The 13,630-nt window shown below is 46.1% G+C and overlaps 1 protein-coding gene across 1 annotated transcript in view; it reads right to left on the bottom strand.

The window, feature by feature from the left end:
* GARNL3 (GTPase activating Rap/RanGAP domain like 3) overlaps nucleotides 1-13,630 on the bottom strand; it is a 151,960-nt gene that overhangs the window by 14,811 nt on the left and 123,519 nt on the right. Inside the window, 5 exon segments of the mRNA XM_079112895.1 lie at nucleotides 5,019-5,085; nucleotides 9,775-9,933; nucleotides 11,782-11,954; nucleotides 12,489-12,605; nucleotides 12,914-13,012. Of these exon segments, the coding sequence (XP_078969021.1) occupies nucleotides 5,019-5,085; nucleotides 9,775-9,933; nucleotides 11,782-11,954; nucleotides 12,489-12,605; nucleotides 12,914-13,012 (615 nt within the window).

The following is a 13,630-nucleotide window of genomic DNA, read 5'->3' as shown; positions in this document are numbered from 1 at the left end:
GAGGAGGAAAAGTTTATCTGGGGGCTCAGGGTTTCAGAGGTCTTAGTCCACATAAGTCCGACTCCATTCCTCGGGGCTCGAGGTGAGGCAGAACATCATGGCAGAAGAGTGGCAGAGGGAAGCAGCTCACGTGGTGATCAGGAAGCAGAGAGACCCCAGACTATCTAGTCTACAAACATATACTCAAAGCCACGCCCCAATGCCCACCTCCTCAGCCACACCCACCACTTCAGTTACTGCTTGATCCTATCAGGGATTAATTCACTGATTGGATTAAGGCTCTCACAACCCAATCATTTCTCCTCAAACCTTCTTGCACTATCTCACATGTGAGCTTTCGGAGGACACCTCACATCCAAACCTTATCAGCCACTGTTTTGTGCCTTTGCAATCGGGCTTTTGCCCTCGCTGCTTCCAATGACTTGATAGAGCCTCTCAAAGTTTGTGATGCCCATTACACTGCCCAGTCTAAGGACAAGTGCTGACCTGTCACGTCTGATCTGCCAGCCACGTGGCGGATGGCATTCTCCTGTTTTCTTTTGTGGTACTAGGGAGTGAACCTAGGGACCCTTTCCCACTGACCTACATCTCCAGCCCTTTTTGATTTTTACTTTGAGACAGTGCCTTACTCAGTTGCCCAGACAGTGCCTTACTCAGTTGCCCAGGCTGGCCCTGATCTTGTGATCCTCCTGCCTCAGCCTCCCAAATCACTGGGATTACAGGTGTGTGCCACCACACTTGGCAAACTTGGGTCTTCTCAAAGCTTTCCTCATCTCAGGAAATTATATTCTCCATGCTTCATGCCCAAGACTTCAGGCTTCCTTTTTTTTCTTTCTCACATCCCACATTTCATGTGTCAGCAAATTTTCCTGGTTCTTCATCTTTTTGGTGCCGAGGATCAAATTCAGGGACTTGCACATGCTGAACATGACCTCTACCGCTGCCACACCCCAGCTCCTCCTTAAAGTATAATCCTACTTAATCCTCAGCAATATATTAGCATTTAGTTTAAAAGAGTAGTATAAACAAGAAAGTTTCACAAAAACATATTGTTCCAGGTGTGGTGACGCACACTTGTAATCCCAGAGCCAGGAGGATGGCAAGTTCAAAGCCAGCAACTTAGTGAGGTCCTGAGCAACTCAGTGAGAGCCTGTCTCTAAATAACATAAAAAGGGCTGGGGATGTGGCCCCTGAGTTCAATCCCCAGTACCAAAACAAACAAACAAACAAAACATTGTTGCCACGGAAGGTGGTGCTTGCTGCTGAGAACCTGAAGCCAGAGGCGAGTGTGGATGTGGGGTCTCTGGGATCTTGGTTCTGATATTTAAACATATCATGGGTCTGACTGCTGTTGGCACCTCCAATGCTTTCACTGTGGTCCAGACCACTGCCAGCTCTCATCAGTTGAGTACAATTGCCTCCTGCGAGGGTTTGAATGTGTCCCAAAAGTTCATATGCTGGAGATTTGGTCCCCAGTGCAACAGTGCTGGGAGGCAGGGCCCAATGGGAGGCACTTAGGTCAGAAGGAATGGGTTAATGGCCTTTTCCTGCCATGTGAGGAGTTTGCCCCTTTTTGGCTCTTCTGTCATCCAGTGTTTGGAGACACAGGAAGGCCCCTCAGATGCTCATACCTTGGTCTTGACTTCCAGCCTCCAGACTGTTGAGAAATACATTTTGGTTCTTTAGAAATTACCCAGTCTCAGGCACTGTTTCAGCAGCACAAAGGCACCCAGACTTCCTTACTGAGTTACCAAGAGCAGCCTGAAGGGTGGCACTGCTGGAGGGGTGTTTTAAGAATGTCACTGCACAGGAAGGAGCTCAGAGCTTATGACCTTTGCTCCTCTGATTTCTCCATCTAGCTGATGGAGAACAGGCTGACAAGCACTATTTCTAATTTTTTTTTTCTTTTTTTTTGCGGTACCGGGGAACGAACTCAGGGCCTTGTGCTTGCAAGGCAAGCACTCTACCAGCTGAGCTATCTCCCCAGCCCTATTTCTAATTTTAAAGTAAAATTCTTTGAAGAAAAGTCCTTTCTGCATATTGATACCCTATGGGGATTTAAAAAACTGGGTTCTGCTGGGTGTGGTGGTACATGCCTGAAATCTCAGTGACTTGGGAGGCTGAGGCAGGAGGATTGCAAGTTCAAGCCAGCCTTAGGAACTTATTAGCAAGGCCCTAAGCAACTTAGTGAGACCCTATCAAAATAGATGTGGTTCAGTGGTAAAGCATCTCTGGGTTCAGTCCCAGGTATCTGGCCCCCAAAACAAACAAACGAACTGGATTCTGAATCAATACTTTGGTGACTCTGGAATAAAAGGAAGAAAAAGAAAACCTCACTGTGCCAGGAGATGTTAGGGTTTAAAGTATAATCCTACTTAATCCTCAAAATGTCCCAAGAAGCAGGTCTTGCCTTCTTAATGCTGCTCATGCAGGAGTTAAGACTTCCCACGATTAAAACCAGTTACATCAAGAAGTCATGCTTATGTGAGTTCTTCTAGTGGTCTCTTTGTGATCATCCTTAAATGTCATCAGTAAACATATACGTTCCCCCTGAGCACTGCAATATATTATTGAGATTAAAGGTGAATAATTGGCGAGTGCTAAGGTCACAATAAAGTGTTCTTTCCTTTCTTTTTTCTTACTCTGGTATTTGACATACGAGATAATTATGAGAAAATAAGAACGTCATGGACATGTCGAGCTATTTATACTCCCCTACCAAGTTTATCTTGTGAATATATTTTTCTCAAATAACACATAATTGGAAGCCACAATCTGTTACAAAATATTTTCATCCTTAACTTATGTAAGGTAATGATTTCTTCTATATAAAACTCTGAATTTATAAGGTGTTATAAATTTTGCTTTTGTTTTAAAAAATAAATAAAAAGAAACGAACTTAAGTGATAAAAATCAGCTTCAAATTTTGGGGGAGTCGATTGTTCTGCAGCACCTTGCTGACAAGGGCCTTTACTGCCCAAGTGTCTGTGGCCAAGACAAGAACATGGACAAACACCAGTGAGCGCTGTGGTTGTGGGAAGGAGTGACAGGGGCCGCCTGGGCAGCCACAGGAGAGCACTCAGGTTCTCTGCGGGCTGTTCACCAGGTATCTGCAACCTGCTGGGAGAAAGAAAGAAAGAAAATGAAAGCCAGACTCCTGATCCAAAGAAAGGGCTTGACTTCGGAAGACCGAGGTGTGTCAAAGCCTTGGCTCCTGTGGGGTCTGAGCATACAGACGTTACCTTCTGACGCCGTGGGTCTGTGAAAACACACACCCATCCCAACCTCAGATGATACCAGAGGCCGGAGCAGGACATGAGGCAGGCCAGGGAAGGGCTCCAGGAGACCAAGGGGCTGCTTACATCACACCTGGCACAGCAGCCACCGAGTGGACGCAGACTGCTTAGTCCAGCTTCCCACGTGGCAGAGGGGATGCCACTCACATTGGTGTCCGCGCTGCCTGTGTGGGATTAATACTCTTATCCTAAAACTCACTCTGTGTTTTGTCTTAGCTTCTCTTTCCCCTGAGCGTCTCCTTTCCTTTTGAGCAGTGAAACAACCAGCACTATTTTTTATAGCATTCTGTTCTTTCTTTTTAATTTTAAAAAAATTTGGTTTTGTTTCATTTGTTTTTTGTTTATTTTTAGCTTCTTTTATTACAGTGTCTTCCCCCATAGATTTTTTTAAAAATTAAAAGACCACACTTTAAAGACACATTTTTTGGGGAAAGGTTTAGGTTAATATCTGTGGATAAAATATGTCCCGAGTGATTGTTTGTTAAAGTGTTTCCTGCCTTCCAACTACCTTCCCCTAATTGATGCCCCATAAGTCTTGACTTTGAAAATAATATTTCCAAATTTTTTGGCTAATAACTGGTTTTCTCATATTTGTTCATTACAAATTAATTTCTCAAAATATCTGATTCACAAGATATAATCAGCAACACTATATTAAATTGATACAAGGTTAGGCTGGAAAATATGTTTTATGTTTTGGTTAAGAATGGGCAGAATTACACAGAAAATTGTCCTTTTTTCTTTTTTTTTTAGTTTTTAAAAAAACTCTTTTTATTGAAGTACAATATTGGCTCTTGATATGCTGAAAATCCTTAAAGACATTATCTGATAACTTTGGTTCACCCAAATCCACTCTGCCACCTAACCCAAACTAAGCCAGCTGTGGCTGAACAAGCCAGGCTGAGGCTGACTTCATTAACACCCAAGAAACACAAAAAGTAGGATACAGCAGCCCTAATCTCTGAATCAGACATCCAAAATGGCCCCAAATCTAAAACTTTTTGAGGGCCAACAAGTGGAAAATACCACAACTGACCTCACATGATGGGTCACAGTCAAGATGCAATGCACTAAAAATGTTGAATAAAATTACTTTTAGCCTATATACGTAGCATGTATATGAAACATAAATGGGAATTTTGGGTTTAGATATAGGTGCCAGCCCCAAGATATGTCACTATGTATGTGCAAATATTCTAAAATCCTAGAGATATGAAATCAGAGACACTCCTGGGCCCAAGAATTTTGGATGAGGGATTTTCAACCTGCAGTAACAGAGGTTAAAATTTGGGACCCTGGAGTCAAGAGGGACCTTAGAGTCAAGAGGTGCAAACCTGGTCTGATGCTTTGAGGCTACATGAACTTAAAAGAGGCGGCACACTCCTCCAGGCCCTCAGTGCCTGACCTCTGCAGGAGAATGCTGACAAAACCTGCTGCAGGTGTCTGCAATGAGCATTAAATGAGACAATGACCACTGGGCACTAAGCACAGCACGTGGCACACAGGGCCTGAACTGGACGCATATCCTGTAGACAGCATCACTGAGAGGTCTGGGGCACAGCAGAGATCCAGGGAGGGATACATCTTTTAGATGCTCCCTACAGTGCAGTTACAAGCCCAGGATGATTCATCAGGCAAATCTAAGCATAAGTTCCTTCCAGTTGCCCAGAGAAATAGCAGCCCAACAGGGCAAATGCAAATAAGAACACAGCCTCGACTTACAGTTGTAGCACAGGAGCAGGCCAGCCTCTCCGTCTTCATACACATCAATAGCTGCAACAAAATTAACCTGCAATGACAATGGGCAGTGGTAGTGGTGGGTGGGACAAGGACACTTGGAAAAGACTTTCTCAGGCTATGGGTGTCTGGTAGCACCCTTGGCCCTCTAACACCAGGGTGCTGTGTGATCTTTCAGCCTTTTCAGCACCTCTACCACCACCTGGATCTGTGTTGACAGTGCACTGCAGGTGTGAAAGAAAGGAAAGGCTCCCCTTCCTCCTCTCCCCTTCTTCCTCTTCTTCTGCCTTTTTTGCCCTTGGCAAAGCTCTGCATCCACCATCGCACTTGCTCACCAGCACTTCTGCCTGGGAATTCATTTCACGCTCACATCAGCCCTGGAAAGTGGATGGCACTGCTCCCATTTTACAGATGACAAAAGTGAGGCTCAGGGAGGTGGCCAAGACCTCAGAGTGCCAGACTCCCCCATGGGTTGAGGAGCCTGTGAGCCAACTTCGGCATGTATTGGGCACAGGGCCTGGTACTTGTAAACACTTAGCGTCAGCTGACACATTGCTTAGGCATGGAGCCTGCTCCAGTGGGCACATTCTGTGAGGGCATAATCCCTGAAGTCCCTCAGACCCCTCTGAGGGTCCCAGTGGGTGCCAGGCAGTTTTAGTACTCTTTCAGCTGCAGGCTGTGCTGCAGGAATGTGTCTGCTCAATCAGACTGAGCTTTCTGAGAGAAGGGGCTGTGTGCTACATTGCCAGACTAGGGCCCTACTCCCACCTTATGCTGACTGTGGAGACAATAGCATGCTGGGTTCAAGGCCATGGTCTTTGGAGTCAGGCAGCCTGGCTTCAGTCCTGCCTGCCTCTGCCACTTAATAAATATGTAATTTGAGCCTCAGTTTCCCTTTCAGGATTTCAAGACATAATGCTATGACACACTCCAACATGGGGGTTGGTATGGAGAAGCATTCATTCAGTAGTGGCTGCGATTATTGTAATTATGGAAAGACTAACTGCAGGAGGCGTGGCAGACCTAGTCAGCCTTTAGTTGGGTGGAAGAGCCTGTGTAGGTGTTTGGGGTGGGTAGATGAGAGGCAGTGTCAGCAGTAGGGGATGTGCAGGAAGCCTTCTAGACCAAGGTCTGTGCCCTGAGGCAGAGGCCCTGGGGGTGGGGAGGGGAGCTGGCCACAAGCAGGTCCAGCAAGGGGTTCCAGGACTGCTGACAGATGACCGGATTCAGGCAGCAGGGCAGGTGGGCTCCAGCCCCAGGTGGGGTTCAGGGACAGTAGAGCATGACTTGGACTTGACCATGTTCTCCGTGAGTATTGCCACTCTGCTCAGACCTTCGCTAGCACTCATCACAATGAGACCCCTTTCATGCTTTGACACGATGTCTGTCTGCACCCTAGGAGCGGGCCTGGCAGGAGTCACTGTTTCCCAACCAGATCAACTATGGGGCTATAAAGACCTATATTTCTGGGTTCTTGCTCCTATGGATCTCTATGTAGGAGGTCTGGGGTAGGCCATAGCATTGGATTTTTATTTGATTAAAAATAAGTGTTTTGGGCTGGGGATATAGCTCAGTTGGTAGAAGCAGAAGGCCCTGGGTTCAATCCCCAGCAAAGCAAAAAAGAAAAAAAATGTGTATCAGAAAAAATAAGTGTATCATTTTCTTGGCTTTTTAAAATCATGAAAGTAACATGATGGTAGTAAAAATCCCAAACACAGACTTGCAGAAGTGGTGTCTGGTCCTCTGCCCCTCGAACCAGGTGGAAGAGGCAGCTGCTGCTGGCTCAGTGGTCAGCTCTCCCACCAGGTTCTAGGTTAGTTAACTGACACCCACTGGGCTCTAGGTGGCTGAAGACAGGACCTGGGCCCAGTATTTCAACTAGAATCCCAGGTCCAGTTCCCAGGTCTGCAGTTCCTTCCAGAGCCGACCTTGGATTTGAGAATGAGGCCAAGGTTAGTTGCTAGAGCTGGGGAAGTGGGTTATACTGCAGGCCTGTTGGTATAAGGCACTTGATGTTGGCTTCCAGGATGCTGCTTTGGTGCTTAAACCTGACCTCTCTCAAGCTAGAATTATCTCAGAACCTGAGGTGGGGTGAAGCCTGAAGTGGGAATCAAGTGGTGGCTGGGAAGAGGGGAAGAATGGGGTGGGAACCTAGACCGGTCCAATCAGTACTGGCACTATGCAGAGCTGGCAGCTAGTGAGTGCCACTCGATGAGCTGAATCCCCACCACCTGAGGCCAGCTCAGCCACTCTGCACTGGCTCTCTGAATTGGCACAGAAACCTCTTGGTAAAGGCCAGTCTGGGCCTACTTCTTACTAGCTATCAGCAATCATACTGCTCACTGCCTTTTCCATTCTCTAGGGCTTAGCTCCCCAATTAGACAGCAAATTCCTTGCAAAAAGGCATAACTGTGTCCGCCTACTTAGTTGAGTGCTCCGCAGATGCTCATGTGCTGCAGGAGGACTGTGCACACTGACCCTCTCCCAGTCAGGACCCAGGGAAGAGTTGTTTTTCTTTTTTTCCTTAATTTTTTTTTTTTAATCTCAGGGTAAAACCTTGTATCTTTGTTTTTTAAAAAGCACAATGAAGAAAAAAGAATTGTAGAATTATTTCCTACTGCTGTCATAAAAATAATCAAAATGTGGAGGTCATCAAAGAAAACTGATTTAAACCCAATTCTTCCTGGGCCTTTATGAATCAAAATAAAAAATTCAGAAGCATTCTAGTGAATTATCAGGGTATATAAACACATAATAACTGTGATATGAAAGAGTTTAATAAAATGATTTCTCTCTATACTTACCCTGATGAATAATCACTAAACCACACAATTATCAACCACTAGAGTGTGATTTGTTTTAAACTAGAACATGCCACGAAGTGCCTCTAAAATAAGGTGAGAAGTTGTCCACTAGAAAAGGCAGGTCAAGTCCTAGGAAACTGGTTGCTAAGGACAGGACCGACTGAACACAGACCTACAGGCCATGATCTTTCTGCCTCTCTCTTTTTTTTTTTTTTAATATTTTTTTTTAGTTGTCAATGAACTTTTATTTTATTTATTTATTTACATGTGATGCTGGGGATTGAACCCAGTGCCTCACACATGCTAGGCAAGAGCTTTGCCACTGTGCTACAACTCCAGTTCCTCTTTCTGCCCTTTTTGTGGGTCACACAGAGTTCTGAAAAGCAAAAGAATTTTAAAGGACTGATTGGGCCTTCCTTCTAGAACTCAGTGGGCTGGTGGAGGTCACAGGCCCCGTGGAGAGGTCTGGGCTGCTGCTGGCCCAGGTTTCCAGTGGCTCAGGTTCCAGGATGCTGCTGGGGTGGAACAATGGAGGGGTAGGATAGACTCCTTCTCCTGGGTCCTGGGGAATTTAAAAAAATTTGGTTTCCAAGTAAATTCTGATTTGATTATCCCGCCTGGAGTCAGAACAGGATATTAATAAAGCTCCCAATTACCATCAGGGTAGAGAAGTGATGATGGAGCACACCACTGGCTCCAAACTTGGCTGAACATTAGAATCACCTGGGGCTCCTTTAAACACCACCACCCCCAACCCCTGTCACCTCTCAGACCAGTGAGATCTCTGGGGAGGAACATGGGCGTAACCACCAACACAGGAGAAATGCCAGATTCCTTTGTGATGGAACACAGCTGGAGACAAGACAGGCCTCCTAATTAGATCTAGATTTTTCTATTTCTGATTTTTCTGTCTTCTTAAAACTTTGATCTAATCAGGTCCTAAGTTTTCTTACAATAGTAATTAGCAATTTTAATGAATATTTAGATAGAGCACACACCAGTACTGGTTAGAAAGCCTAATTGGAAGGAGTTCCGTGGTTTGATTCAGTGGAACAGGACTGGGGTAGGCCTGTGGGCTTGGAAACCCTATGAGGAACTGTATTCTTCCTGGGAGTGACAACCCCCTTCTGCTTGTCCTTTGTACCTAAGCAGAGTGCTGGTTTGCACTGGACCATGTGAACTCCAAGCAGCTCCATGTACCAGGCCGTGCCCAGCCTCACAGTGGTAACAGGCTGAAAAGCTCTGAGATGTGCTAAGGCCATGTGACGTGGTTCCCAGTGGCACAGGCCTCAGGGTGGTGAGAGCTCACCACTGTGCAGTGGAGTGCTAATGAGACCTCACACAATCATCCTTAAAGCCACAGAGCAATTTTGGTGGCCCTAGATTGTCCCCAGACAGGAATCCTTGTTCTCCACACAGCCTGGGCCAGGGATGTGGACCCTTGGTGCTGATCTGCTCTCACTCTCTTAATGGGGTTCTGCCCCATCTTTCTTTCCCACTGGCCCCCTAAGGGGCTAGAGAAGGGTGCTACGCCCATCTGAGCCACCCAGTCCCCAAGATGTGAATCTGCAGGGCCACAAAGAGCAAGCTTGATTTCCAAAGGCCCTCCTCGGATGCATTAGTGAGCAATTATTCTCATTTATTTTGTTATTTATATTCTGCTTTTGGATTCTGTCATTTATCTGGAAATATACAGAGGCATGATCTGGGTAGCTGAGATCTGGAAAAGCTAAGCATGGCAATGGGATGGTTGTATTAGATGAAGCTTTCTGATCTACAAAAATGGCAGGTTCATGTGGTTCAGCCTAAATAGTGTATCACATAATTTGGATACATGGCATGCAAACTGATAGAAATCAGAGACATGGCATCCAAAGTTAGAACACATGCCTCTTCATCTCTCCTGATTCCCACTGTCCCTGCAACCATCACCTTACCCTGTTGGCCTCCACATGGTGCAGCCTGAAGGCCTCCCCTGTGCTCTCATTCACCACATCGAACTGGTGTCGGTAAGCCACGCAAATGAGGTTGTCGCTCTCCTCTGTTGGCCCGTCCACCAAGGTCATCACTGCAGGAGAGTCGGACAGACAGATCTCCTGTGTGGGTGAGGATGAGGTAAGAGACAGGTTAGGACAGGAGCAGCCATCTTCATGCCAGCCTCCACCACCTGCTGTCTCCTTCCAGAAGAGGTCCCTACAGAGGCCTGTGCCACAGGAAGGTAGGAAAAGGGTGGGGAAGAGGAGCCAGGGGTCCCACTACACTACACCCTCCCATAATCTGTTCCTGTGGAGGGTGGAGCCAGGAAACAGTTTTACAAATTTGATTCGATGGTGTGGTGGGCTTTAGCCCTCGAGCAGTTTGTCCTGGGATTCAGTCAATAATTACAAGTAACATGTGCCAGATGCTGTCTCATTGAAGCTTTGTAACAATCTCATGTAGTAGGTATGGCCGTTGTTCTGGTTACAGATGAGGAAACTGAGGCCCAGAGGTCAAGTAACTGGCTTAAAGACAGAGTTCATACATGGCAGATAAAGCTGAGATTTGAACTCTGGAAATCTAACTTCAGTCACACTACATAAACATTCATTAAAATAGCTGATTACTGTCTCAAGAAGGCTGATACCTAGTTAGTTCAAGATTTTAATTTGTTTTAAGTGTCAAGATGTTCTGCCCTCCTCATATGAGTAAGAGCAGAAATTGATATTATAATCCAGGCCTTAAATCTAGGCAAAAATAATTTCTCATCTCACCTATAGAAACACTTAGCTTTAGTGTCTAGTGTTGACCTATTTCATAGCTTAATGTACTGTAGCTTTGAAAGGTATGAGACAGGAAGATGAGGAAAGGAACTCGACCTTCAGGGGTGTCTCTCCTGAGGCTGCATCTGAAAATACACTAGCACAGCCCTGACAAGGGCAAGCAGGGTGGCTCTGCCCAGGGATCCCCTCACCTCCTCAGCACTGAAACCACCGCTGTCTTGTGCCTACACCCACACTGGCTCTCCAGTAGGTCTCCACTCTTGGCCCCTGTGCTCCCCTCTACCTAGGGGCCAGACCATTGTCGTTTCTTTTTTCCTTTTTTTTTTTGGTGGTTCTGGGGATTGAATCCAGGGGTACTTTACTACTGAGCTACATCCCCAGCCAATTCTTTTTATATTTTTATTTTGAGATAGGGTCTCACTGAGTTGCCAAGGTTGGTCTCAAACTAGCTATCCTCTTGCCTCAGCCTCCTGAGTTGCTGGGATTACAGTGTGTCCGCTGTGCCAGAGCCATCTTTTAAAAACATGCTACATCTCTGCTTCAACCTCCCAGAGGCTTCCCACCTTAGTTGGAGTCAAAACCAACATCTTTACCAAGGATGCTAAAGGGTGCTAAAGAATATGCTCCTGGGTCTCCCTGACCTGCCTGCCCTTGTCCCTCAGCTTGTCATCCACATCTCTGCACTGTGCCTTCCACAGACCTCAGGGCCCTTGGCTGGCCACCTCCTGCCTGGAATATCCTTTCCCCAGGTATCCTCATGGCTCACTCCATACCTCACATAGGTCTCTGCTTGGAAGTGACCTCCTCAGGGAGGGCTTATTGGTTCATCTTTCTAAAACAGTGATCCCAATTCCCTGTTCCATCACCCTCTGTCCCCTACCTGACTGTATTTTTATTCTCAATATTTATTGCTACCAGCCATCACAGATTCATTAGAAAGCTATGCCAGTGAGCACAGAGGCTTTGCTTGGGTCGCAGCTGCATCCTCTTGGTGCCTAGCATGGTCCCCTGGTGTTTGCTGCAATGAATAAGCTTTCATCTTAAGACTTCTGGGGTAAACGAGGGTGCCAGAGGCAAGGGTTCCCTTAATGGTTACTGAATAGTGGGACAGTCTCATGGCTGGAAGGAGGGAATCATCTCATGAAACCCTGGATCTGAGAGAAGTAATGGGAAGAGAAAACCTACCCTGATGTACTGGAATTCTTCAACAGGTGACTCTGACAGGGGAGATAACAAGGAGCTGGTCATCCCACTTGGCTTGTTGTGTTTCCTTGTGATCAGGAGCAGTTTATTCCGAATTGCAACCACAATTCTCAGCTCTCTGCTATGGTGGGTGTTAATGGCATACAAGTGGCAGCCTGGGAAGAGAAATGGATGATACTCAACACACGAGAGGGTTTGGAAGCTCCCAGGCCTTGACAATGGAAGTCATTCCTAAGAACCCTGGGAATTAGCATCACTCAGGAAATGGACTAAGAATGTTCTGACACCAGGCAAAATGGAGACTTGACATGCAAATGAGATAGAATTAAGAGAGTCATATTCCCTATAGTGTGTGGCCATGGCTCATACCTATTACATGACAGGACTTAGGTGGAGGGTGATCTGAGCTCCAGGAACCAGAGTTTAAAATGCCTTTACTCCCAAATTTGCTAAAGGAGGTTGACTCACCTCCAAGACCTGTGATGCAGGGCCTAGGATTTCTCAATATGCTTTTCTATCTTTCAAGCTTCTTAAGGAAACCTGATGCTATCTTTACAATGTTTTCAAATAAAAAAATCAAACCAATAAAATCAAATTTCTACTCATTTTTACTTTCAGTAAAATTTGGGCAGTCTGAGATAAATAAACAAATTTGACAGAAACAGCCCAAATAGGAGGACCCAAGTCACCTTTGGTTTTCTCCAGCTTGTTCTCTCTGCACTCAGACCTGCTCCTCCCAGTCTGCCTGCCCTCGAGGCCCTTCTGCACAGCACTCAGCCTGAAGACAAAGAGGCGGGCATCTTTTCCTGGTGACAATGCAAAGAGGGAAGATTAGATAGTCAGGTAAAAGGACCTGGAGGAATTCCAAGGTTGGACAGCAGGGAACAGGGCGGGAGGTGTTCTGAAATTCAGTACACCCCACACTACCTTTCCTCACAGGCATCACGGATGCACCCCTCTTTCCTCCACTGCTCTGCCCCCACCCCTGAACAAAATTGGGGAAAGAACCTGGGGCCCAGCCTACACAGTGGAAACCCCAGTGATCTTTGGTGTAGGCTACAGAAGGCCATCTCCTTTCCTCCCTCCCAGAGCATGCCACCCAGAGGTGTACCACCTTTGTCTGCTCTGAGAACCAGAAGGTCCAGAGTCTCCAGCACATGCATCTGCTTCACTGGCAGAGTTCTGTCAAACACAGGCACAGACGGAAGGTCATCTGGAAAAGAAAGCTGGTTACTGGCCCCTGCAACTTGTTACCCACCCCACAACCTGGTTACCAGTCCCTGTAACCTGGTTACTTGCCCCTGTGACTGTCCTGTACTTTGAAACCCATGACAAGAGCCTGCAGGAAAAGGGACCCAGTTCTCCCTAGGTAAGGCAGGAGGCGCCTTCTAGAGCTCTCATGAGGTCAGAGGGGCAGGTGAGCCCTGAGCACTCTTTTCCTCTCGGCTCAGGTGGGAGCACTGATCCGCCCTTCCCTGAGGCATCCAGAACTCTATAGGGGCACAGCAGCAGGGACTTGAAAACTAGATCCTTTTCCTCAGTGTTCATCGAAGAAAAATCAACAACCCTTAATCCCGTCTTATTGCAGTTATACCAAAGGACTGAACAGTCAAGGGTTAAAAAAAAAAAAAAAAAAAGGAATAAAAACATCCATTTCTCTTAAGTGTTTTCTTATCTTCATGTACTATTTGAAAGTACATATCTTAGGTCATTATGTATATTTCTCAAGAAAGCAAAATAAAATTTTTCTTTTTGCATTTAAAATTGATACAGATACACATACCCTATCCTAGCATGCCACTATATCAATAGTAGTTTGCCTATAAATTTT

The sequence above is a fragment of the Sciurus vulgaris genome, assembly GCF_902686455.1.
Source record: "Sciurus vulgaris genome assembly, chromosome: 15".
Taxonomy (NCBI): Eukaryota; Metazoa; Chordata; class Mammalia; order Rodentia; family Sciuridae; genus Sciurus; species Sciurus vulgaris.
Note: the sequence above shows the minus strand (reverse complement) of the source record. Positions and strands in the feature narration are given on the sequence as shown.